Genomic DNA, 27951 nt, shown 5'->3' on the forward strand with positions numbered 1-27951 from the left:
ATGAGGGAGAAAGATTGTTTGAGTTTAGGAGTTTAAGACAAGTGTTGGCAACATGTGGGGAAAAGAGAGATCAGCCTGTTACTGTGTCTATATAGAAGGAAGTAGACATAAGAGACTCCATTTAGTTCTGTATTTGAAATGCTGTTAATCTGTGACCCTACCCCCAACTTTGTCCTTGCAAGAGACATGTGGTGTGGTGACTCAAGGTTTAATGGATATTGGGCTGTGCAGGATGTGTCTTTGTTAAACAAGTACCTGAAGGCAGCTTGCTGATTAAGAATCCTGCCCCTCCCTGGGCAATGGAACATCTCCGGGTAAAACCCATTGTGTGCTTTGTTTACTGAGTAAGGAGAAAACCGCCTTTAGGAATAAGGTGGGGCTTGCTGGAGCAATACTGCTAAAAGGTTTATGGAGATGTTCGCATATGCATCTCAAGGCACAGCATTTTCCTTTTAACTTATTCATGTTACAGGGATTTTTGTTCTTATGTCTTACTGCTGATTTCTTCCCTACAATGATCCTATTTTCTAGCTACTCCCTTATCTTTTAGATGGTAAAGATAATTATCAATAAATACTAAGGGAACTCAGGCCGGTGCCAGTGTGGGTCCTCTGAAAACACAGCACTGGCCCCCTGGGCCCCGCTTTTCTTTCTCTATACCTTGTCTCTGTGTCTTTATTTCTTTTCTCAAGTCTCTCGTCCCACCTAATGAGAAGCACCCACAGGTGTGGAGGGGCAGGCCACCCCTTCAGCAACATATTGAGATCTTATCAAAACTAAAACTGAAATAAATTAGCTGTACGTGGTGGTACCCACCTGTAGTCCCAGCTACTTGAGAGGCTGAGGTGAAAGAACCACTTGAGCATTGTACATTGAGGCTGCAGTGAGCTGTAAACTCACCACTGCACTCCATCTGGTGCAACAGAGTAGGACACTATATCCAAAATAATGTTTACAGAAAAAATGCATTCATACAATTTTATTATTTATGGAATTCATGGAAATATAAAAAATATAAAGTACTCAAAGGCAAAATTATTATTTTCTAATCTTTCTCTTGCCTTTTGTGTGAGCTCTTCACTCCAAAAGCAACTCAGCCTGTAGGGCTAGATGTGCTCATGCTGCCAACGTTTTACTTTCTTACTTTGAAATCATTTTTAGCTTTCCTAAACATATTCCTCACATTAGAGAAGAACGTTGCTTTATATTTGTGTATGTAAACAGACTATGGGGTTGGCTTTCTTAATACTTTTTTCTCAGTATTGTAAAGCAAATCTTGGCTGCTGGCAGCCAGGAGCAGGCAGATTAGGTGGGAGCAGGAGACAGAAACTTGCAACCCATGAACTGCATTGGCTTTTTCAACATACTCTTTCTCCTCAACTATACAGAAAATTTTCTTAGTGTTTGATCTTATGCATCTTTGAATCCAAACATCTCATTATTTGCCTTATACAAACTACAAACATATTTGCAATATATAACACGTAATCAATCTATTGGAAAATATTCTAAACAAAAATGTTCTTTTCATAGAACACAATAGTGCAACTGAACACTTAAAAATTTGTGTTCAGGATTATTAGCATAATGGTGTTACCTAACATTTATTAAGTACTTTTGGATGTTTAGCACTTGGGAATTATTATAAACACCTTCTCAAAATTAATCTGGGAGTTCAAAGGCTATGTGTGACCCAAACAGTCTCTTTCTTCCCAACACTGAGGAATGGCATACAAGATTGTCTTGAGGTTAAGCGCAGGTGATAAAGAAAAATTTTTAAAAGAGAAAGAAATTTCTACAATCTTGTCAGCACACATTGATCTTACATAAATTTCTCCATCAGTTATATACATTTTGAATGAACCACATTACTTAAAGTTGTCCAAATGATTGTTTCATGTGGTAAAATTTTCAGAAAACTGAAAGAAGCAAAAGCAAACTTTTTTTTTTTTTTTTGAGACGGAGTCGTGCTCTGTCGCAGAGGCTGGAGTGCAGTGGCTGGATCTCGGCTCACTGCAAGCTCCGCCTCCCAGGTTCACGCCATTCTCCTGCCTCAGCCTCCCGAGTAGCTGGGACTACAGGCACCTGCCACCATGCCCGGCTAAGTTTTTTGTGTTTTTTAGTAGAGACGGGGTTTCACCGTGTTAGCCAGGATGGTCTCGATCTCCTGACCTCGTGATCTGCCCGTCTCGGCCTCCCAAAGTGCTGGGATTACAGGCTTGAGCCACCGCGCCTGGCCGCAAACTTTCTTAAAGAAGGTAACATCTCATCCGGTCCTTGATGAAACTCGCAAGTAACTTTCTACGAACAGTGACTAGCAAGCAACCAACGATGACAAAACTCACAATAAAGAAGACAGTGTGAAAGACATCAGAAGAAGAAATAACAGAAACAAATCTACAAAGACATCCAATGTTAGATTTATCAACAAAAATATTAAAAACAACTAGGCTTACCATATTTAAATAAGACGAATGAAAGTATCTACAGGAAATTAGAAACTATAAAATAATTTTAAAAGTAACTAAGTTGGGCCGGGCGCGGTGGCTCAAGCCTGTAATCCCAGCACTTTGGGAGGCCGAGACGGGCGGATCACGAGGTCAGGAGATCGAGACCATCCTGGCTAACAAGGTGAAACCCCGTCTCTACTAAAAAATACAAAAAAAACTAGCCGGGCGAGGTGGCGGGCGCTTGTAGTCCCAGCTACTCAGGAGGCTGAGGCAGGAGAATGGCGTAAACCCAGGAGGCGGAGCTTGCAGTGAGCTGAGATCCGGCCACTGCACTCCAGCCTGGGTGACAAAAGCGAGACTCTGTCTCAAAAAAAAAAAAAAAAAAAAAGGTAACTAAGTTGTGGAATGAATAATACAGTAACTAAAATAACTCACTAACCACATTTGAACTTAGGTGCACTAGACAGAACTAGTAAAGATGAGCGCTCAGATGAAATTAACACATATGCAACAAATGTCAGTCTCAGAAAATTCTGGTAAGTCTTTCAGACATTTAAAGTTTAAAAATGAAAAGCATACTGTTAATATTATTTAGCCTTTCAAGAAATAGAGGTAAAAACACTGCACAACTCAATTTCTGAGAGTCAATACCAAAGATTGACGGAGACAAAACGTGAATAACTATAAAAGTATCATTCATAAAGACAGACTTAAAAGTTTTAAAGCATTTGCTAACAAACTGAATCTTGCTCTGTATAAAATAAGTAAACCCAGCTGGGAGCGGTGGATCACGCCTATAATCCCAGTACTTTGGGAGGCTGAGTTGGGAGGATCACGAAGTCAGGAGTTCGACCAGTCTGGCCAGTATGGTGAAATCCCGTCTTTACTAAAAATACAAAAATTAACCGGACATGGTGGCACGCACCTGTAGTCCCAGCTACTCAGGAGGCTGAGGCAGGAGAATCGCTTGAACCCAGGAGGCAGAGGTTGCAGTGAGACAAGATTGCACCACTGCACTCCAGCTTGGGTGACAGAGCGAGACTCCATCTCAAAAAAAAAAAAAAAAAAAGTAAAACCATAAATAAGTTTATCTCAAGAGTACAAGATAAGTTACACTTTGTAAAATCTATACATGTATATACAATAGGCACAGAAAAAGAGCTTGGTAAAAACCTTTTAGCAAACTAAAAATAAAAGGAAATTTTATTTTCTAAATATAGAAGGTATTTAAAATATACTACAGCAAATGTACATGATAAACCATTGAAAGCTTGTCTTTTGATGTCATAAACATTATAAGGATGCTGCTATCAACATTTTTACTAAATATTGCATCTATGGTCCCAGCCAACAGATTAAAATGAGAGCTCAGCCGGGCGCGGTGGCTCAAGCCTGTAATCCCAGCACTTTGGGAGGCCGAGACGGGCGGATCACAAGGTCAGGAGATCGAGACCATCCTGGCTAACACGGTGAAACCCTGTCTCTACTAAAAATACAAAAAACTAGCCGGGCGAGGTGGCGGGCGCCTGTAGTCCCAGCTACTCCGGAGGCTGAGGCAGGAGAATGGCATAAACCCGGGAGGTGGAGCTTGCAGTGAGCTGAGATCCGGCCACTGCACTCCAGCCCGAGCGACAGAGCAAGACCCAGCCTCAGCCCTATTACAAAAAAAAAAAAAAAAAAAAAAAAAAAATGAGAGCTCAGTATCACGATTATACTGGCAAAGTAGAATAAATCAATAAGCTAGTACCTAAACAATTGGTTCTACCTGGGTAGACTAGATTCCTGCACAGCAACTGACACAACAATTTTTCACATAGATTGAAAATTTAAAACTTTTAGGAGAAAATACAGGATAATATTGTTGTTACAACAGTGGGGTAAAACAATTTCTTTTTTTTTTTTTTTTTTTTTAGCTCTTGCGACAGAGTCTCGCTCTGTCGCCCGAGCTGGAGTGCAGTGGCCAGATCTCAGCTCACTGCAAGCTCCGCCTCCCGGGTTTACACCATTCTCCTGCCTCAGCCTCCGGAGTAGCTGGGACTACAGGCGCCCGCCACCTCGCCCGGCTAGCTTTTTTGTATTTTTAGTAGAGACGGGGTTTCACCGTGTTAGCCAGGATGGTCTCGATCTCCTGACCTCGTGATCCGCCCGTCTCGGCCTCCCAAAGTGCTGGGATTACAGGCTTGAGCCACCGCGCCCGGCCAACAATTTCTTAAACATAGCACAATATATTATAAATTAGACTAAATTTTAAGAATTTTTGATTAAGAACTTATAAAAACATGCTTAAATAAAGATGGTGGAAAGGCAAATCATAACTAGGACAAAAATCTATAAAAAACACTTATTACAAAAAATTAGTATTTAGACAATATACCTTACAGAATATGAATGCACAAAGAAATGAAATACATTAAAAATAGAGAGATGGCACATCTTAAAACACAATTGACCAATTAACTTCTGAAAAACGCTAACTTCATTAGTAACTGTAGAAATGCTAATTAAAACTATAAATGATATACCATTCTGATTCTCCAGAATTTGTCAAAAAATATTGTGTCCAGAATTTATTCCTTCTGGTGGGTTCTTGGTCTCACTGACTTCAAGAATGAAGCTGTGGACCTTTGCGGTGAGTGTTACAGCTCTTAAAGCTGGTGTGTCTGGAGTTTGTTCCTTCCAATGTGTCCAGAGTTTCTTCCTTCTGGTGAGTTCCTGGTTTAGGTGACTTTAAGAATGAAGCAGTGAACCTTCATGGCGAGCGTTACAGCTCTTAAAGGTGGTGCAGAACCAGAGAGTGAGCAGCAGCAAGATTTACAGAGAAGAGTGAAAGAACAAAGCTTCCACAGTGTGGAAAGGGACCCAAGCAGGTTGCCACTGCTGGCTCCAGGTAGCCAGCTTTTATTCCCTTATTTGGCCCCACCCACGTCCTGATTGGTCTATTTTACAGAGCACTGATTGGTGCGTTTACAATCCTTTAGCTAGACAGTGCTGATTGGTGTGTTTTTACAGAGTGCTGATTGGTGCATTTACAATCCTTTAGCTATACAGAGAAGTTCTCCAAGCCCCCATTGGACCCAGGAAGTCCAGCTGGCTTCACCCCTCAATATGTCTAGTAATTCCAAGAGTTGGTAAAAATACAGAGTAACTGGAATTCACAAATAACCATGGCTATAGAATTGGTTTAAAAACTGACGTACATTCACACTATGCAGCAGTGAAAATGGACAACTATAGCTATGCAAAGCAGCATGGAAAAATGGAAACAATTGTAAATAAAAAAGCAGATCACAGACGAAAACTTGTAGAATTTATCTAAAGGCAAAAAACAGATAACACTGAAACATATATTGCTTATAGATAAAATTGCATAAAGTAAAGGATAATACAAAATTCAGATACTGGTTACTTTGGGTTAGGAGGACTTTAGGAAACTTCAGAGGTATCCACTTCTCAGGAATGCATGATTTTATGAAGTTATACTGAAAGTTCATGAGAGTAGAAACCAATACTTTCTTCTTTCTTTTCTTTTCTTTTCTTCCTTCTTTCCTTTTCTTTCTTTCTCCTTCCTTCCTTCCTCTTTCTCTCTCTCTTTCTCTCTCTCTTTTTTTTTTTGATGTCGCCCAGGCTGGAGTGCAGCAGCAGGATCTCAGCTCACTGCAATCTCCGCCTCCCGAGTTCAAGTGATTCTCCTGCCTCAGCCTCCCGAGTAGCTGGGATTACAGGTGCCCGCCACCATGCCCAGCTAATTTTTGTATTTTTAGTAGAGACAGTGTTTCACCAGGTTGGCTAGGCTGGTCTCAAACTCCTGACCTCAGGTGATCCACCCGACTCGGCCTCCCAAAGCGCTGGGATTACAGGTGTGAGCCAACGTGCCTGGCCTCTATATTTTTTTTCTAAGGCTACCAAAAGAATGGCATATCGTGTGTGCTCAACACACATTTATCATTTAAAAGAATGAGTACATATTCTTTGTAAACTGTGAAACTATGCAAATCAAGATTTTATTTTTACTTCCTATAGTTTAGTTAACAGAATCAAATAGAAAATAATGAAATGTAGAATTCAGAAAGCACTATTCAAAATTTAAAGTTAAACCAGCACTTCTGGGTAAACATATATTAAAATTTTTAGTTTCCAAATTTGTGACCATCATAATTACATTTAAATGGCCACATTAGGATGGAACATGAAATCTGACTTCAGGAGAGAACAATTTAAAAGGAAAAAGGCAGAAATAACGAGAAAAAGAAAAGAATAAAAATTTGCTTGGGTCAGATCTGCAAGTTCTCCGTACTTTTCTTCTTCTTCTTCTTTTTTTTTTTTTAGAAAATAATTTTTTCCTCTGCTGGTGCACAGAGAGGGGCTGGGGACTCTAGGCCTCTCTGTCCTCCCCGAGGTGGCAGTGGCTAATCTCCGCTCAGGCGTGAGGGGCACCGCCATGCGCTGGGCCTGAGGCTGCCCGGTCCAGCCCCTCCTCACTACCCTGGACTCTTCCATGGTGTCTCCAGGTCCCTGCACCATCCTGTGTGTCTCTCTGATGAAAGTGGAGGTGGCAGCATAAAGATGATGGGGGAACTGCCCCGCATGCCCAGGAAAGCTCGCCCAGCTACGCAAAATTGTCTGATTGACGTCGGGTTTCTGCGCACCAAGCTGGACCGTGACCAAGGGTTACAGCTAAGGCGTCCTCAGGCGTGGGCGTTTCGGCTGCTGTAGGAGCAGCCCCGCTGGCAGGTGGCGGCGGTAGCAGTGGTCACTGAAACAAGGTCCTGCTGATAAATCTAAGACACCAGGATTAGAAGAACCCGGAGAAACTGCCGGAGAGCTTGAGCCAAATCGACCGACTGTTGGAGCGTCTGAGAGTGAAGTTCCGCGAACTCCTGGAAGTGGAACAGCAAAGCAGCCACCAGAGATGGACAAGAAAAACTAACAAAGAAAATTAGCAGAAATCAAAGGCAAATGCTAAAGCTGTGCAAAACCGTTAACTTGTAACATAGAAATGGAATTGATAAAGGAGTCTAGGAAATGAATGAGAGAAGAGGAAAAACAGTAGTGACCATGGTAAGGTCCTGACGATTCTGGTCCACTGGATCCCAGCATCCTTAGCACAGTAAATCTCATCACAGCATTTCCTGTTTGTTCCAAAATGAAAAATTGTGATTTTCATCACAAGGGCAAATACTAAGTAATTTATTATTATTTTTAATCTAAACTGTAAGGGTTTAGTTTACTTGTTCTAAGTTCTCATAATTTTGAAAATGCAGTTGACAACTTGTATGGCTGTATTAGGTTTTACTTAGTAGTAATATGTATATAAGATCAAAGATCTGTTCAAAATAGATATTTTTCATCGATAATTTGGTGCTTTCAAATATCCAAAAGTCTTGTTTTAATCAGATGAAGTCTGATAGTTTACTAATTTTATTTTTTGTATGATGTGTTCACAATTTTCTAATTTAACCTAATATTGATTGATGAGGGGTAAACAAATCAATATCTTTTTTCAAATCTCATACGTCTATCATGTTGTTAAAGATGTTTTTAGTTAAAATTCTGTATTTCAATATTGGAATTTAGGTCTAGTCAAATTTGCTCAACCTGTTCATCAGTGTCAGTTGCCAGATTTCAATTCATTTATAGTGTGCCTGTACTTTTCTTTCTATAATCTCTGAATTAATTTTATTACTTATTTAAATGTTATATAATACAGCTCACATATTTAAAACAAAACCACCAGGTAAAATGAGTTCCAGCTTATTATAAAGGAGCTGTTATCAAATTAGTGTTACCTATATAGATGGATGCAGCTCAACAAAATTTTACACAAAAAAATTTGGATTGAACTACATGTGTTGCCATGAATTAGCCTCTAATTCATTATGAATAAAGACAAATTTCAACACATTTATTCATTTGCTTTCATTATGTCTAAAGGTAGTATGTCAAGAATTCTCATGCTACTGTCTGAAAAACACATTCTACTGTTACCTAAGAAATCAACTGGATGGCATTTTTTTTTTTTTTTTTTTTGAGGCGGAGTCTTGCTCTGTCGCCCGGACTGGAGTACAGTGGCCGGATCTCAGCTCACTGCAAGCTCCGCTTCCCGGGTTTACGCCATTCTCCTGCCTCAGCCTCCCGAGTAGCTGAGACTAAAGGCGCCCGCCACCTCGCCCAGCTAGTTTTTGTATTTTTAGTAGAGACGGGGTTTCACCGTGTTAGCCAGGATGGTCTCGATCTCCTGACCTCGTGATCCGCCCGTCTCAGCCTCCCAAAGTGCTGGGATTACAGGCTTGAGCCACCGCGCCGGGCTGGATGGCATTTTTATAACCTTGCACCACATAAGGAAAAACTGCAATGTAGTCTGATAAATGCAGATTCCATCACATGGAAAATAATCCAGAATGTCACTTTCAATATTTAAGTATTTAACCTTTTGGTTGAAAAATGCAGTAAAATAGAGCTCTTGGTAAGTTTTGTGTGCTTAGTATCACCATAAAATAGGAAAAATATCTTTAAAAATGTAAACGAACAAAAACCTACACGAAAAACTAACATTCACCTACACATACATTTTGATCGAAGCTCCAGGAATGTATAATGATTTTTCCTGGGTACACAGCTAACCAAATCGAGTTCAAATGTTTTATTTAAAAATTTTGATTTTCCCACTTTTGATAATATTGACATAACAACTAAATCTTAGTCTCAGAGTTGACAGTTGAAAATAAACCAAGACAAGTACTATTGAGGTAGACTGGGTAGCAAGAAAGTCACTATGTCCTCGGGATGCAGCAGCCATGATGATTACATGGTGACAGCATATTGTTGACACAATAAATCCCAACATTTGCACTGTATTTCAGCTCATTCAAGCAAAGCTCTCTTCACTGGGGAAATATTCCTGCAAAGAGCATGCACATTATTATCCTGACTAACATGGTGAAACCCAGTCTCTACTAAAAATAATGAGTGTGGTGGCATGTGCCTGTGGTCCCAGCTACTCAGGAGGCTGAGGCAGGAGAATCCCTTGAGCCTGGGAGGCAGAGGTTGCAGTGAGCCAAGATCCACCACTGCACTCCAGCCTAGGTGACAGAGCAAGACTCTATCTAAAAAAAAAAGCATGCACATTTTTATTTTACTTGTCCTCTGACCTTTTACTCATTATAATAGTAAAAACCACACATGTGAGTGGAGATTTAAGATGCTAATGAAATATGTGACATATAAACAAGCATGTACAGCCACTGTGTATGTGCACCAATAGGACCACCCAGAATATGCTTACTAATAACACCACTTTCTACTTCCTTGTAAATAATTATGTAAGACTCCCATAAATGGAGTCTCTCTAGTTCCAGTCTTTGCTGGCTCATTCTTGTAAGCAGCCCACCCTGAATCCCTTCTCTTGGGGGAGTTTTGCACCTAACTTTTAAAATAGTGTTTCTACTTTGCAAATAAATCCCTCCATGCTTCATTTTCATGGTTTTATGTCTCTTGTTTAAATTTTTGAAACTAAGAACTGAAGTCTCACGGTAGCCATCAACACTATTGTGCTTTGTTTTGTATTCTTCATTATTTTTTGTGATGTCAATATCTACATTTTAAACACAGCCAAAACTGCTAAATTAAAAATTTAAATGATCACAAAATGATGTCATAAAAGCATGTATATTTTTCAAGTTTCAGTTTTATTACACTTTATGTATTCAAATTTTGAAAAAATTCTGACACAAGTATCTCCACCAAATTTAACATTTTATACAATAATTTGAATTCACTTCCAAAATGATTAATATTCATTTGTTGTTATATTTACTTTTGACCAAATTTGGCTTTCCAAACTAAATAAAAACTAAAGCATGTTTTCAAAGTTTCAAGGAAAAAAGCTTGCTGGCATCAAATGCTCTGTAGTAAAATTAATAAATAAAACCTCATCTTTTTATCAATATTTTGTGTCTGAACACTTCAGCATCAGTGGACTCTGGATGACTCTTGGAAAGTTTTGTGTATCCAGGAGTTTATTTTCTCCGAATTTTCTAGTTTGCATGCGTAGAGATGTTCATAGCGGTCTCCGGTGATTTTTTGTATGTATGTAGAATTAATTGTGATTTCACATCTCTAACACTTAAACAGAGGCAAAATACAAAAAAAAAAAAAATGCACAATGGAAGTTTGACACAACTTTACATTCCCTTATGATAAATCTCTGAAAAAATTAGGTATAGATCAAGTACACCTCAGTCAATAAATGCAACATATAACCAAAAACTGGACAGCAAGCTTTTACTTTAACAGCTAGTACAAGACAAGGATACTCACTCTAGTCAGTCTTACCAAAAATAGTACTAATCCAAGACACCAAGACAAAGGAATTACAGAATACAATCAAAGGCATCCAGATTGGACAAAAGAAGTTAATTATTCCTGAATGATTATCTTTTATCTCTATACACAATCTAAAGTATAGAAAAGGATAAGACTGGCCTGGCTTGGTGGCTCATGCCTGTAATCCCAATACTTTGGGAGGCCAAGGTAGGCAGATCACCTTAGGTCAGGAGATCGAGACCAGCCTGGCCAACATGGTGAAACCCCATCTCTATAAAAAAATAGAAAAAAAAATTAGCTGGGCCTGGTGGCACAATACCTGTAATCCCAGCTACTCAGGAGGCTGAGGCAGGAGAACTGCTTGAACCCAGGAGGTAGAGGTTGCAGTGAGCCAAGATCGTGCCACTGCACTCCAGCCTGGGTGACAAGAGGAAGACTCCATCTCAAAACAAAAACAAAAAAACAAATAAACAAACAAAGCCTAAGACTTTACTAAAACCTATTAAAAATAAACAAATTTATTAAACTTTCAAAATACAAAAGCAACATCAAAGTCAGTTCTATACATTAACAATTATCTCAAAATGAAAATTAAAAAACAATTCCATGTACAATAAATATAGTAATAAATTCAATAGAGCAGAGAGAATACATTTGCTTTCAGCATTTTTGAGGCTTTTAGTTTTATACTAGTCACCTTGTTAAAATAATTTTTTTCCAATATTGCTCTTTTCTTCTGAAAATAAATACAAACTTACACTCACACAAACTCACTTACTCCATAATTTCCTTACACCTAAGGTTTATCTTTAGACTAATGTATAGTATATTTAACCCTCTGATATCAATACTAAAAGTCTGTGTTTGCAGGCAGACAGGACACATGTTCAAATATATATATACATGTATAAAATTTAAAAATATCTATTCAGGACCCAGAAATATATGTATTTCATTTATACTTGCATATCATTTCTATTATGACCATAAAAATAACCTGGTAGTCATTAACAATTTAATTGTATATATATATATATTTTTGAGACAGAGTCTCACACTGTCGCCTGGGCTGGAGCGCAGTAGCATGATCTTGGCTCACTGCAACCTCCGCCTCCCAGGTTCAAGTGATTCTCCTGCCTCAGCCTCCTAAGTAGCTGGGATTACAGGTGCCTGCCACCACGACTGGCTAATTGTTTGTATTTTTAGTAGAGACAGGGTTCCACTATGTTGGCCAGGCTGGTCTCGAACTCCTGACCTGGTGATCCACCCACCTCGGCTTCCCAAAGTTCTGTGATTACAGGCGTGAGCCACTGTGCCTGGCCATAATTGTACATTTTAAAATAAGTAAAAGTGTAAAATTTGATTGTAATACAAAGGATAAATGCTAGAGGTGATGGATACATTTATCATGTGATTATGTATTGTATTTATGTATCAAAATATGCCATATATGGCATAAGTGTATATACTCATATACCCACAAAAATTAAGAATAAATTTAATTGATTAAAATAAGGATAAATGTTTATGCAACAGGAATAATATTCTTTAACTTATCTACACTTTAAAGCCACTGGCAAGAGATTAACATGTTAAAAATGTTGAAACCATTAACTTCACACATAATGTAAAATTTTAAAAATGTACTACATTTTAATATATAAAAGTATAATTAGAACAATAATATACTACTAGTTTTCTCATAATGCAAAAGAATATTACTCTTAACACCTACCTCATACATCACTCAAGAGTATAAGTTAACCACAGAGAACCTCTCCACTTTTTGATCACGCATCTTACATTCTAATGTCCTTACTTGTCCATAGAAAAGATCATAAATAATGCCCCCTAATGGAAAAGAATCTCTCCTACCTTTGATGCAGCAACAACTGATCACATGCTTTCACAAGTGAATAAGAATGAAGAAACAGGAGAAAATAATGAGTGTTGAATTACATCATTTGCTTTCAAAGTCTGTAATTTTTTCAAGAAATAAAGTATACTTTGAAAGTAGTTATTACTCTGCAAAAAAACTCTTACTCCTCTTAAAGTTATATACAAATACTTTTTCTACCAAGTTTAGTTTTATTTTCTACACTCAGAACTCTGACTTAGTATATCCAAAGTGTCAGTTCCTCATATATTTCTATTATAGATTCTCTGATATTTACACAGCCCCTAATTTGGATTAAATATTTTTTCATTTTACTGCATTTTCAAAAATATACTTCAGTATAAACTGGCGTTTTCTAAGATGTCCTGTTTGAAAAGTGTTTTTCCAAATTTATTACATTTGCAAGCACTTTTCCAATATAAATGCCTTGATGTTGAACAAAGCTTGAGCAACTGCTTCAGGGTTTTCTTCTAGTACAAAATATGTACAATAAAATCTGATTCAAGGGACTACAACCCTCTTTGTTTGTAATGTCCATCTTCAATATACTCTTCTTCACTTTAAAGGCTTACATTTTTCTGAAAGATCTGTTGACACTAATTGCCCTTATCTTGCTTTTATTAAGTATGAACTCTCTGGTGTTAAGATATAAACAGACATTAATGTCTTTTGCAGTCTGTATTTGTATAATTTTTCTCAAATGTAAATGCTTTCTGTTCAATAAGGTGGTTAAAGTTTTGCCACATTGTTCTCACTTGTAGGAATTTTTCCCAGTATGAATTATTTTACATCTAATCAAGAAAGGCAAGGAGTTATGGCTCGTGCCTGTAATCTCAACACTTTGGGAGGCCCAAGGTGGAAGGATCACCTGAGGTAAGGAGTTCAAGACCAGTCTGGCCAAGATGGTGAAACCCCATCTCTACTAAAAGTACAAAAATTAGCCGGGCATGGTGGCAGATGCCTGTAATCCCAGCTACTTGGGAGGCTGAGGTAGGAGAATTGCTTGAACTCGGGAGGCAGAGGTTGCAGTGAGCCAACATCACACCATTGCACACCAGCCTGGGGGACAAGAGTGAGACTTCATCTCAAAAAAAAGAAGAAAAAAATCAAGTATGACAACCATTTAAAGACATTGTCACATTCTTCACATTTCTAGGATTTCTCACCAATATGATTTCCTTTATGGTTAGAAAAGTTTGAGATGTTGTCAAAAGCATTATTGCATCTTTCTGGTTTGTGGAGTTTCTCTCCAGTATGAATTATCTTATGTGTGTTAAGATCTGAGGACTAGTGGCTGGGCGTGGTGGCTCATGCCTGTAATCCCAGCACTTTGGGAGGCTGCAGCAAGCAGATCATAAGGTCAGCAGTTCAAGACCAGCCTGATCAACATGGAGAAACCCTATCTCCACTAAACATAAAAAATTAGACAGGTATGGTGGCACGTGCCTGTAATCCCAGCTACTCGGGAGGCTGAGGCAGGAGAATCACTTACACCTGGGAGACAAGAGGTTGCAGTGAGCTGAGATCGCACCATTGTATTGCAGCCTCGGCAATGAGAGTTAAACTCCATCTCAAATAATAATAATAATGAGGACTAGTTAAAGCTTTTGCCATATTTTTCACACTCATAAGGTTAATCTCCAGTATGAATTTTCTTATGTTTAGTAAGAATTGAGGACTGGCTAAAGGCTTTGCCACATTCTTCACATTTGTAGGGTTTCTCTCCTGTATGAATTATTTTGTTCAAAAAGGTTTGAGGACTGGTTAAAAGCTTTGCCACATTCTTCACAGTTGTAAGATTTCTCTCCAGTATGAATTATGTTATGTTTAGTGGGACCTGAGGACTGGATAAAGGCTTTACCACATCCTTCACATTTCTAAGATTTTTCTCCAGTATGAGTTATCTTATGTTTAGTAAGATTTGAGAATTGGTTAAAAGCTTTGCCACATTTGCAGGATTTCTCTCCAGCATTAATTATTTTATGTGTAGTAAGGGTTGAGGATTAGTTAAAAGGTTTGCTACATTTTTCACATTTGTAGGGCTTCTCTACAGTATAAATTATCTTATGTGCAGAAAGTTGAGGGCACGATTAAAGACTTTGCCACATTCCTCACATTTTTAGGTTTTCTCTCCAGTATGAATTATCTTATTTAGTAATGGATGAGGACTTCTTAAAAGCTTTGCCACATTATTCACATTTGTATAATTTCTCTCCTGTAGGATTTGGTTTAATAAGGTACGAGAATCTATAAAAAGTTTTGAGACACTCTTCATATATGTAGGGTTTCTCTCTAGCATGAATTACCTTATGTGTCATCAGGGTTGAGAAGTGGTTAAAAGCTTTGTCACATTCTTCACATTTGTAGGATATCTCTCTGGCATGAATTCTCTTTAGTAAGTGTTGAGGACCAATTAAAGCCTTTGCCACATTCTTCACATTTGTAGAATTTCTCTCCAGAATGAATTATCTTATGTTTAGTAAAGTATGAGAATCAATAAAAACCTTTTCCATATTCTTCACATTTGTAGGCTTTCTCTCCAGTATGAATTCGTTTGCATGGTTTCTCTCTAGAATGAATTTTTTTTTTTTTTGAGACAGAGTCTCTGTACTCCAGGCTGGAGTGCAGTGGAGCAATCTCAGCTCACTGCAACCTCCATCTCCCGGGTTCAAACAATTCTCCCACCTTGGCCTCCAGAGCAGCTGGGACTACAGGTGTGCACCACTACACCTGTCTAAGTTTTTATATTTTTAGTAGAGATGGGGTTTTGCCATATTGGCCAGGCTGGTCTCAAACTTCTGACCAGGTGATCTGCCCACCTCAGCCTCCCAAAGTGCTGGGATTACAGGTGTGAGCCACCACACCCAAACTCTTTTATCTTTAGTAAATGTAGGGTCCAGCCCCACAGGATTGTTGGGTTTTTCTCCCTGTGTGCAGAGATGAGCAATTGTAGAAATAAAGACACAAGACAAAGAGATTAAAAAAAAAAAAAAAAAAAAAGACAGCTGGGCCTGGGAGACCACTACCACCAAGACACAGAGACCTGTAGTGGCCCCGAATGCCTGGCTGCACTGTTATTTATTGGATACAAGGCGAAAGGGGCAGGGTAAGGAGTGCTAGTCATCTCCAATGATTGACAAGGTCACATGAGTCATGTGTCCACTGGACAGGGGGCCCTGCCCTGTTTGGCAGCCGAGGCAGAGAGACAGAGAGAGAGAGAGGACACAGCCCATGCCATTATTTCTTCATAGCAGAGGATTTTAGTACTTTCACTAATTTTTCTACTGCCATCTAGAAGGCAGAGCCAAGTGTACACAATGGAACATGAAAGCGGACTAGGAGAGTGACCACTGAAGCACAGCATCACAGGGAGATGGTTAGGCCTCTGGATAACTGCAGGCGGGCCTAGTGAAGTAGTCTTCTCTAAACTCTCCTGGGAAAGGGGGACTGCCTTTCACGGTCTGCTAAGTAGCGGGTGCTTTTCCTTGGCACTGATGCTACCGCTAGACCATGGTCCGCTTGGTAAAGGGCATCTTCCCAGACACTGGTGTTAATGCTAGACCAAGGAGCCCTCTGGTGGCTCTGTCCAGGCATGACAGAGGACTCACACTTGTCTTCTGGTCACTTCTATGTCCCCTCAACTCCTATCTCTGTATGGCCTGGTTTTTCCTAGGTTTATGATTATAGAGCAAGGATTATTATAATATTGGAATAAAGAGTAATTGCTACAAACTAATGATTAATGATATTCATATATAATATCTATTATCTACATCTAGCATAACTATTCTTATTTTATAACATTTTATTATACTGGAACAATTCGTGCCCTCAGTTTCTTGCCTTAGCACCTGGGTGGGTTGCTGCCCACAAGTAAGGGTAGAGGACCAGTTAAAGCCTTTGCCACATTCTTCACATTTGTAGAATTTCTCTTCTGCATGAATTCTCCTATGTGTAGTAAAGTATGAGTACTGGTTATAAGATTTGCCACATTTTTCATATTTGTAATGTTATTCTCCAATATGAGTTATCTTATGTATAGTAAGGGTTGAAGATTGGTTAAAAGCTTTGCCACATTCTTCACATTTGTAGGGTGTCTCTCCAGTATGAATTCTCTTATGTTTAGTAAGGTTTGAGGACCAGTTATAAGCTTTGCCACATTCTTCACATTTATACGGTTTCTCTCCAGTATGAACTCTCTTATGTCTAGTAAGAGTTGAGGACTGGTTAAAAGCTTTTCCACATTCTTCACATTTGTAGGGTTTCTCTCCAGTATGAATTATCTTATGATTAGTAAGGTTTGAGGACTTTTTAAAAGCTTTGCCACATTCTTCACATTTGTAGGGTTTCTCTCCAGTATGAATTATCTTATGTCTAGTAACTTGTGAGGAACAGTTAAAAGTTTTGCCACATTCCTCATGTTTGTAGGGTCTCTCTCCAGTATGAATCATCTTATGTGTAGCAAGGTATGAGAATTGGTAGACAGCTTTGCCACATTCTAAACTTTTGTAGGGTTTCTCTCCATTGTGAATTCTCTTGTGTTTAGTAAGGGTTGAGAATACATTAAAGGCTTTGCCACATTCTTCACACTTGTAGGGTCTCTCTCCAGTATGAATTATCTTATGTTTAGTAAGGGTTGAGAATACACTAAAGGCTTTGCCACATTCTTCACATTTGTAGGGTTTCTCACCAGTATGAATTCTCTTATGTGTAATAAGGCGTGAGTACCAGTTAAAAGCTTTGCCACATTCCTCACATTTGTAGCGTTTCTCTACAGTATGAATCATTTTATGTGTAGTAAGGTAAGATAATCGGTAGAAAGCTTTGCCACATTCTTCACATTTGTAGGGTTTCTCTCCTGTGTGAATTCTCTTATGTGTAGTAAGGTATATGAATCGGTAGAAAGCTTTGCCACATTCTTCACATTTGTAGGGTTTCTCCCCAGTATGAATCATCTTATGTGCAGTAAGGTAGGAGTAGCAGTTAAAAGCTTTGCCACATTCCTCACATTTGTAGGGTTTCTCTCCAGTATGAATCATCTTATGTTTAGTAAGGTATGAGAATTGGCAGAAAGCTTTGTCACAGCCTTCACATTTGTAGGGTTTCTCTCTAGCATGAATTATCTTATGTTTAGTAAGGTGTGAGGACTGTTTAAAATCTTTGCCACATTTTTCACATTTGCAGTGGTTCTCTCCAGTATGAATTACCTTATGTCTAGTAAGAGTTGAGGACTGGTTAAAAACTTTTCCACATTCTTCATGTTTGTAGGATTTGTCTTCAGTATGAACTCTCCTGTGTCTAGTAAGGGTCGAGAACCATTTAAAAGCTTTGCCACATTCTTCACATTGGTAAGAATTCTCTCTAACATGAATTCTTTTATGTTGACTTAGGTGTAAAAGCATGCAAAATGATTTGCCACATTTTTTACATTTGAAAGGTTTCTTTCCAGTATGTCTTGTCTTATGTGTATTTGAATTTAAAAATGTATGAAAGACTTTCCCATATTTATCACATTGAAATATTTTGCTCTGGGTAGTTGTCAAACACTGGTTTAGTTCATTATAACCTTCTTTGTGCACCTTACACTCATTCATACTTTTACAGCCTTTTCTTAACTGTAAATCCTTATGTCCGTATTTTCCATATTCTCTCAGTATCGCTTTTTGGAAAGAATCTTTTATGCCTGGCTGTGGCCAAAGGTCCTGGGCAAAATGAGAACATTTAACTGAAAGAAATAAAAATATCAAATTACTCCACTTACTAGACTCAGATAAATATAGATTACAAATCTAACCTATAACATTATACAAACTACATATACAAGGTGACATAGCAAAATACAAAAGGCCCTAATTTTTTATAGACACATGTATGTAACAAAAACATACTAACCAAAATACATGAGAAAAATTATGTAAGCTAAATGTTTAAAGTACCCCAAGTGAGCACAATGCAAAAAGTTACATACAATAAAAAAAAAAAAAAGTTTATTACATTTACCCAACACAGCTGTTTCTGCTCCTCAACATAACATAATGCTTTTAGAAGTAAATTGCCCTGAGTGTGATGGCTCACACCTGTAATCCCAGCAGTTTGGGAGGCTGAAGCATGTGGATCATGAGGTCAGGAGATTGAGACCATCCTGGCCAACATTGTGAAACCCCGTCTCTACTACAGATACGAAAATTAGCTGGGCATGGTGGTGTGTGCCCATAGTTCCAGATACTCAGAAGGCTGAGGCAGGAGAATTGTTTGAACCCAGGAGACAGATGTTGCAGTCAGTCGAAAGTGCACCATTGCACTCCAGCCTAGGTGACAGTGCGAGACGCCATCTCAAAAAAACAAACAAAACAAAAAGAAGTAAACTGCCAGCCTGGTGTGGTGGCTCAACCTGTAATCCCAGCCACTGAGGAGGCTGAGGCAGGAGAATTGCTTGAACCCAGGATACAGAGGTAGCAGTGAGTCGAAATCACACCATTGCACTCAAGCCTGGACAACAGAGTAAGACTACACCTCAAAAAAAAAGAAAGAAAAAAAATAAGTAAATTGCCAACATTTGATATGTTTTTTTAAAAAAAAAAACACAGGTAGAATGCACCTGCCGTGTCCATGGAGAAAGGCTGAGGCAGCCGAGCTCCGGCCCAAGGCACTGGGGTGCCGGGATGGTGAACATGTCAGCTTCCTTAGTCCAGGAAACTGTCCAGGCTGTGAGCAAGAGGAAGCTGCAGCCCACCTGGACCACCCTCACCCTGACACCTCCAGCAGTAAACAAGATAAAACAACTTATTAAAGATAAACCTGGCCGGGCGTGGTGGCTCAAACCTGTAATCCCAGCACTTTGGAAGGCCAAGGTGGGCGGATCACGAGGTCAGGGGATCGAGACCATCCTGGCTAACAGTGAAACCTCATCTCTACTAAAAATACAAAAAATTAGCTGGGCGAGGTGGCGGGTGCCTGTAGTCCCAGCTGCTCGGGAGGCTGAGGCAGGAGAATGGCATGAACTCGGGAGGCGGAGCTTGCAGTGAGCCGAGATGGTGCCACTGCACTGCAGCCTGGGAGACAGAGCGAGATTCTGTCTCAAAAAAAAAAAAAAAAAAAAAAAAAAAAAACAGATAAGCCTGAGCATCTAGGTGTAAAAGTCGGTGTCCGAACCAGGGGCTCTAATGGCCTTTCTTATACTCTAGAATATACAAAGATAAAAGGAGATTCTGATGAAGTTATTCAAGATGGAGTCAGAGTATTCATCAAAAAGAAAGCAAAGCTAACACTTTTAGGAACAGAAATGGACTATGTTGAAGACAAATTATCCAGTGAGTTTGTGTTCAATAACTCAAACATCAAAGGGACTTGTGGCTGTATAGAAAGCTTTAATATTTGAAATCTCAGGACTCTTCTGGCCATAGGTTCCAGGAAAGCTCGGGGAAGCCTTGGGGCTCACTGCAGAAATCATGTGACTGTCACGTGCTTAATGTGCTGCTGCCTTGTAAGGAAAATAAAGTGATTTATCTTGAAAATGAAGCTAGTGTGTTAGATCCCAGAAGAAATGTTTGTATTCTCATTAGAGGACAGAAAATGAGAAGCCATCACTCTCTTTGGATCATTTAGGTCTCTTGCATCCTTTGTTTTAGAACCAGTTTCATTAAAGTTGCCTTCCTGGGCACCTGTTTATCCATTTCCTGAACAGTGTGCACTCCTTAACTCTCTACCGAATGGCTTGAATATGCATCCCCCTCAGCATTTCTCCCAACCAGATCGGTGACTCCTAAAATCTGAGACAGGACGTCCTGACTGCTGGTAGTAGTAACATGATGGTGCATTGTTTTTCCACCCAAACTTAATAAAGCCTTTTTATACATTTTTACGAAAAATTTCATTGTCAGATGCCTCACTGCATACCTTTAATAGTACCGGGCAAACTATAGTACAGATTAGTTCTCAGTGATGGTATTAAAAGGTGAGAAAGACATCATCCGTTTTTCAATCCATTTCTTTTGCCACCTTATGTGTCTGCTCAGAGATGGGATCTCAAGGGGACTTTGATTCTTTTAGTTGAGGGGTCTCTTAAAGTCATCTAGCCCGCCTCCCTCAATTCCCTATGTGAGGAAGCAAAACTCCAGGGAAACCAAAGGGCTCCTATCCACCCCCACTCCACAGGCCCGGGGAGAGTAAGGACTCTACCCGCACCTCCCCTTCCTTGTAGGTGACACATGCTCTGCCCTCTAAGGCAGTCAGTGAAGGCAAATCATCTGTGTTCTTTATTTGGTCACCATTTTGATATAATTTCTTTATAATTTGATAGAGATCATATTATTTTTATTTTATTTTGAGTGGGAAGAATTTTAAAACCCTTTTATGTGAATTACCATCTTGTTTCTTTCATCTTTGAAACTATGGTTTGTAGCAGAGAAGACATTGTAACAACCCAGAATGTTTTTGGAACGTGGTCCTCATTGTGCAGGAGAAGAACGTGGGGATCTTTTCTTAAAATTCCCAGTGTGCATATACTTTATGGTTCCTTGGTCCAGTTGCTAAAGTTGTTAATATTTTAGCCTAACATTTTTATCATCAACTTTTCTTTAAAAGTGTTCCTTCTAGGCCGGGCACGGTGGCTCAAGCCTGTAATCCCAGCACTTTGGGAGGCCGAGACGGGCGGATCACGAGGTCAGGAGATCGAGACCATCCTGGCTAACACGGTGAAACCCTGTCTCTACTAAAAATACAAAAATCTAGCCAGGCGAGGTGGCGGGCGCCTGTAGTCCCAGCTACTCTGGAGGCTGAGGCAGGAGAATGGCGTAAACCCGGAAGGCAGAGCTTGCAATGAGCTGAGATCCGGCCACCGCACTCCAGCCCGGGTGACAGAGCAAGACTCCGCCTCAAAAAAAAAAAAAAAAAAGTGTTCCTTCTGTCACTTAGTTACTGATTTTCCTGGGTTTGACGTATTAAATATTCTATAAGATGACATATATGCTTTTTTTGAAAGCTGATTCTTATGAATTCAAGTAGTTGAGCTCCTTTATGTTTCTTTTATTCACTAAAGTAGCTGGCACAAAACACACCAAAACCTAGAGCGGTAGTTTTATGTAAATGCTCATGAGTTTGTATCAATAATATAATTGTTGATCCACTTATAATTCATGCAATGCTGCATGTATGTAGAGATTGAGTTGTCAATTTAAAAAAAATGTGGCCTCAAAAAAAATGAAATAAAATAAAATAAAATAAAAACACAAGTAAAATACTGGCTCATATATCTTTATTACTTGCTTGTAGGAGCCTCTGAAGACACTGGTTTCTGTCACCCATGACATACAGTGTGGAAAGAAATGGTGGCATACTTTGGAATGACAGTTTGAGTCTGCTGAGATCAAAGGTAAATGTTACAGCAGTGAACAGACTGCAGTACCACAGAAAGAACACAGGTGCAGCAAGTGATTGCTGAGTATTAACAAAGAAGATAAATAATTTCCTTTAAATAAAAAATAAACTCAAAATTTCAAACAAGACACATTCTAAGAATATGTTTGAGAGACTCTCAGAATCTCTAACCCAGACAATTGTTCAAAGTGTGCCAGGAGAAAGCCACATTATAAAGACTGGAACAGGTTAACATTTTTTGTGGGTAAATGTACAAATTTTAATAAAAGATTAGAATATATATAAAACAGGGCAATGTGGTTCCAACAAAAATATAAAATTTTCAGAAATAAAAAATGATGTGTACCTTCATTTTTAAAATCGAAAATAAACTGAATAATACTCAATGAGTAAAATATGAACACAGAGAACTGTAGAAAATCAGAAAACTGGAAATAAGAACAGAAATATTTAAAATATCAAAAAACAAATAATGGAGGTAAAAAATATAAAAGATAACGGAAAAATCTTTTAAAAATGACATAAAAATGAAGAAACTCGACAAACAAACTAGGATACAAAGATACTTATATCAAACACATATGTAAGCACAATTTTAAAAGTCACAGAAAAGAGAATCTTGGGAGCTGCAAGATGAAAGTGATGTGTTGGCTGGGCATGGTAGCTCACACCTGTAATCCCAGCACTTTGGGAAGCTGAGGTGGGTGAATCACCTGAGGTCAGGAGTTCGAGACCAGCCTGACCAACATGGAGAAATCCCATCTCTACTTAAAATACAAACTTAGCTGGGTGTGGTGGCATATGCCTGTAATCCCAGCTTCTCGGGAGGCTGAGGTAGGAGAACTGCTTGAACCCAGGACGCAGTGAGGTGAAATCACATTATTTCACTCCAGCTTGGGGAAAAGAGTGATACTTCATCTCAAAAAAAAAAAAAAAGTGATATTATTTGCAAGAATACTCTTATGAGATAGCCAGCGGATTCTCAACAAATATTTTTCAGGACAGAAGGAAACTGTGTGGTATAGTCAAATTTGTGAAGAAAACAGTTATCAAGTGAGTATAATACCATCACCAAATCTGTCCTGCTAAATAAAAAGAAAAAAAACTTCAAAAATAACCAAACTTTACAAAGTATATGGGCACTTCCTTACATATAAAAGGTGCTGAAAGCAGTTGCGTTCAATGAAAATAAGATGATTCAACAAGGCAACACGAAATCATATTAAAACACATTATTTTTTGGGAAAGACATGCACATACACAAAAATAAATTTCTTAGCATTATCATAATGGCACAGAAGAAATTTTTAATTAATCTCCAAAATTTGAAAGATAAAAGCATAGAAATCATTATAAATATCTGTTAATAAATATACAAAAGAAAAAATGTAATTAGCAGTATCAATGACAAATTGATATTTGATATCTGAGAACATATGTAATGAGAAAAAATTTTTGCATGCAACTAAAGTTCATTTTTAACCAGACTGAAATATATCGTATCTTTTCGAGGTTTTATGTAATCCCCCATGAACCACAAAGAATAAAACAAAATAAGAAAGAAGTAAAAGCAGGCCGGGCGCGGTGGCTCCAGCCTGTAATCCCAGCACTTTGGGAGGCCGAGACGGGCGGATGGATCATGAGGTCAGGAGATCGAGACCATCCTGGCTAACACGGTGAAACCCCGTCTCTACTAAAAATACAAAAAACTAGCCGGGCGAGGTGGTGGGCGCCTGTAGTCCCAGCTACTCCGGAGGCTGAGGCAGGAGAATGGCGTGAACCCGGGAGGCGGAGCTTGCAGTGAGCTGAGATCCGGCCACTGCACTCCAGCCCAGGAGACACAGCAAGACTCCGTCTCAAAAAAAAAAAGAAAGAAGTAAAAGCATATCAAAGTAAAAATAAAACAGCCACAAAGAGAAACAGAAAGAGAGAAAATGTAGGACAAAGATGCAAGAATCAAACAGAACAAGAAAATTAGTTAAGTCTCTTTGCTTCAGAAAACTTTCCAATTAAGAGACATACTTTCAATAAAGAAATTTATTTAAAATTATTAAAAACCAAGATCCAATTTGCCTTTCTACAAGGGTCAGCTGACATCTAATGATAAAAAATACTGAAGGTGGCAAAATAGATTTAGCCATTGCATGCAAATACTAACCAAATGAGAGCAGAAGTCAAAATAGTATTACAAAATCTACATCTTAAGTCAAAAACTGTCATATCTTACATAAAGTATTTTAAGTCAAAATTGCAAAGAGACAAAGAAGGACATTAAACAATAATAGATTTATTAACTGGGATCCTATGATAAATTTGTGTGTGCATGTGTGTGTGTGTCTGTGTGTATGTCACACTAAGGTTCCAAATATATAAAGCAAATATTGACAGACTGGAAGAAACACCTAGACAGCAATATAATTATAGTAGGAAATTTCAATAACCCACTTTCTGTAATAAAAATAAAACAAGACAGAATATTAGTAAGTGAAGAGAGGAATTGAAGGCAGTATAATACAATTTTTTTTTTTTTGAGATGGAGTTTTGCTCTTGTTGCCCAGGCTTGAGTGCAATGGCACAATCTCGGTTCACCACAACCTCCGCCTCCTGGGTTCAAGCGATTCTCCTGCCTCAGCCTCTTGAGTAGCTGGGACTACAGGCATGCACCACCATGCCTGGCTAATTTTGTATTTTTAATAGAGATGGTGTTTCTCCACGTTGGTCAAGCTGGTCTCGAACTCCCAAACTCAGATGATCCGCTTGCCTTGGCCTCCCAAAGTGTGGGGATTACAGGCGTGAGCCACCGCGCCCAGCCAGTACAATTATGTTTAACAGAGAAATAGAGAAGCGTCCTCAAGAATATGAGGAAACACATCCTTCTCAATAGCTTGTGCAATATTCTCTTTGATAGACCACCTGTTAGGCCAAAAACGGCATCTTAAATATTTGTTAAATTTGACATTTTATGAATTACATTCTATGATCAAAATGGAATGAAAGTATAAAATAGAAAAAAAGGGGCCGGACGCGGTGGCTCAAGCCTGTAATCCCAGCACTTCAGGAGGCCGAGACGGGCAGATCATGAGGTCAGGAGATCAAGACCATCCTGGCCAACACGGTGAAACCCCATCTCTACTAAAAAATACAAAAAACTAGCCAGGCGAGGTGGCGGGCGCCTGCAGTCCCAGCTACTCGGGAGGCTGAGGCAGGAGAATGGCATAAACCCGGGAGTCGGAGCTTGCAGTGAGCTGAGATCCGGCCACTGCACTCCAGCCTGGGCAACAGAGCGAGACCCCATCTCAAAAAAAATAAATAAATAAAAATAAAAAATAGAAAAAAAGGCTGGGTGTACTGGCTTACACCTGTAATCCCAACACTTTGGGAGGCTGAGGCGGCTCTACTAAAAATACAAAATTAGCCAGGCATGGTGGCACATGCCTGTAGTCTCAGCTACTTGGGAGGCCGAGGCAGGAGAATCGCTGGAGGCAGAGGTTATGGTGAGCCAAGATTGCGCCATTGCACTCCAGTCTGGGCAACAAGAGTGAAACTCTGTCTCAAAACAAAAAACAAAACAAAACAAAAAAACTACAATAAACTTTGAATAGCCAAAGCAATCTTGAGGAAAAAGAACAAAGCAGAGGGACATCATATTTATAATTTCAGACTATATTTCAAGAATATACTAATAAAAAAGGATGGAACGTGCAGAAAATTAACATAAAAACCAATAGAACAGTGACGACTATTCTCACACATTTTAGACATGATGCAAGAGAGAACTAAAAAAATAGTTTAACATAAAGCTTCTCAAAATCATGCAGATATTTGTGTGTCCCCCAAAACAATGGAAAAGCAGTCAGATTGTGTAGTCTCTTATATGCCACAGAGGACTCTGGCTCTCACTGTAAACTTGAAGGAAAATCAATGAAGGGAAAGTAGAATCCTTAGAGAATTTAAAAGCCTAAGACAGAAGATGGCCCTATGTGAGAGCAACAACAACAACAAAAAAACCAAAACACACACCTCAGGCTTCCCAGAATCTATTTGCTTTGGAACATAGCTTCCCAAATCACATTATAGGGACCTTGCTTTTTCATTTTTTTTGTAATCTTCCAACCTTTCATCTATGTCAACTGTTTTATTCACTCTCACCTACCTGGGGGTGTGGCTACTGTACTGTGTCTCTTCATATTCCAGGGATCTTTTCCTTGCTCCAGACAGGTGATCAGATCTGGCTTAGAGACAGCAATACCTGCTTTATTAAAAATAAATAACATGAATCTTGCTTATATTCTCTAATTACCTACCTATTACTGTGCTTGGTAAAGAGGATGTAATATTCTAGAAAATTCATCCCAAAATTCCATTTAATGACAGAAAGTTCTTAACATTTAGAAAATATTTTAAATTTGTAGGTCCTTAATTTCACTACTCAGTACTTATGAATCAAAAATTAGTGGTGGCAAATAGATTTTAACATACGGGCAACAATATTTTATACTACTAAATTTCTGAAACTACCACTACTCTCGAGTGAAGGGTATAGACCAGCTCAGGAATGCAAAAAGTTCAGGCTAAGATAAAACATCTTGAGGAAATTTTTTTTTCTACGCAGATAATTCCTCGAGATTTTTTGAAAACAGGAATCAGAAACTCATTTATGCAAAGCATAAATGACCAAAAATTATTCTACAAAAACGGAGAAATGAAATCTTTAGTGTATATAAGGAATGGTGCATTAAAGTTATTCTCACCCAAGAACACCAGGTTTCTGAAGTTCTCTAACATCACTTTCCTATACAAATCTTGTTGAGCAGTGTCCAGACATTGCCACTCCTCCTGAGAGAATTCTATGACCACATCCCTAAATGTCAACGGCCCCTGAAAAACACACATACACACATATTTACAAGTGTCCACGGGTAGAATTTATCATTTGAATTAAGGTTAAATGAGAGAGTAGAGAAAGTTGGTTCTGACTTACAGGAATGACTGCAATCATCCAACATTTTCGACACAGAAATATTCTCTAATGTATTCTCTAACTCTGAGAAGAGAATGGTTTAAGATCTACAATACCAGTGTATATATAATTTTATGAACAATAAAGTATAAAACTAAAGTCATAAACACAAACATGTACATTTTTTAGTGTTATATTTGCATCACAAAGAATGACTAGTGTGTATTTTTCAGGCAAAAATGACATGTTGAGTTAGACGGCCCCTCTCAAGTTTCAATGTGAACAATAAACTGGAGCTCTTGTGCATATTTTTTTTTCAGAAGATGTGAAATAAAGTCTGAGATTCTGAATGTCTAACAAGCTCACTAGTAATGCCAATGTGTTTGGCCCAAAAGGAATATTCTGTCAAACATCCAGTAAGTGGAGGAGCCTGTGTTTTACCAATTTTTCTGGCCTATAAACAAAGATAAGAGTCTTCATTTTCCAAAGATAGACATATGCAAACAAAACCTAAGAAAGAAAGGCAGCTACCAGATTAAATGTGATGGTTTATGCACAGCTCTTCTTTAGCTACATAAAGATACTTAATAATGAAGAGAAAAATAATTAACTCTATAGTGAAATAAATATTTCAGAGAGCTCTTGAAGTAAATTTTAAAATCAACTGCACGAGAACAAATGTTTATGATGTGCTGACGCACACCAAATAACACAGCATCACTGCTGAGATGGTGCTCCCCAAAAAGTGTAGTCTGAATTTACCCATACAGAAAAATCAGTTTTATGCAGAGTTTAAGATGCAGATATCAGCCGGGCGCGGTGGCTCAAGCCTGTAATCCCAGCACTTTGGGAGGCTGAGATGGGCGGATCACGAGGTCAGGAGATCGAGACCATCCTGGCTAACACGGTGAAACCCCGTCTCTACAAAAAAATACAAAAAACTAGCC

General features: G+C 38.8%; 2 protein-coding genes across 3 annotated transcripts in view; one reads left to right on the top strand and one right to left on the bottom strand.

Moving 5' to 3' along the window:
• Positions 1–27951, bottom strand: part of LOC111524827 (zinc finger protein 430-like) — a 137147-nt gene that overhangs the window by 92462 nt on the left and 16734 nt on the right. The window contains exons 3-5 of one of the 2 annotated variants that reach the window (XM_026448192.1): positions 26796–26922; positions 26198–26293; positions 16500–18394 (exon numbers count right to left, since the gene is read on the bottom strand). In XM_026448192.1, the coding sequence (XP_026303977.1) occupies positions 16680–18394; positions 26198–26293; positions 26796–26922 (1938 nt within the window). In that variant the 3' untranslated portion in view covers positions 16500–16679. Of the gene's footprint in view, positions 18395–26197; positions 26297–26795; positions 26923–27951 lie in introns of those variants that run through there. The other variant, XM_023190113.2, reaches the window with a different exon arrangement.
• Positions 19317–20067, top strand: LOC111524846 (iron-sulfur cluster assembly 1 homolog, mitochondrial-like). The gene is made up of 2 exons (XM_023190135.1): positions 19317–19470; positions 19782–20067. The coding sequence occupies exons 1-2, from the start codon at positions 19332–19334 to the stop codon at positions 20045–20047; spliced, it is 405 nt and encodes a 134-aa protein (XP_023045903.1). The 5' UTR covers positions 19317–19331; the 3' UTR covers positions 20048–20067.

Source organism: Piliocolobus tephrosceles, chromosome 21 (genome assembly GCF_002776525.5).
Source record: "Piliocolobus tephrosceles isolate RC106 chromosome 21, ASM277652v3, whole genome shotgun sequence".
NCBI lineage: Eukaryota > Metazoa > Chordata > Mammalia > Primates > Cercopithecidae > Piliocolobus > Piliocolobus tephrosceles.

Excerpts from the sequence above, each read along its gene's own strand:
- LOC111524846 (XM_023190135.1), top strand. The coding sequence starts at position 19,332 with ATGGTGAACATGTCAGCTTCCTTAGTCCAGGAAACTGTCCAGGCTGTG. Across the intron at positions 19,471-19,781 it reads ACTTATTAAAGATAAACCTG|ATAAGCCTGAGCATCTAGGT; the intron begins GCCGGGCGTGGT and ends AAAAAAAAACAG.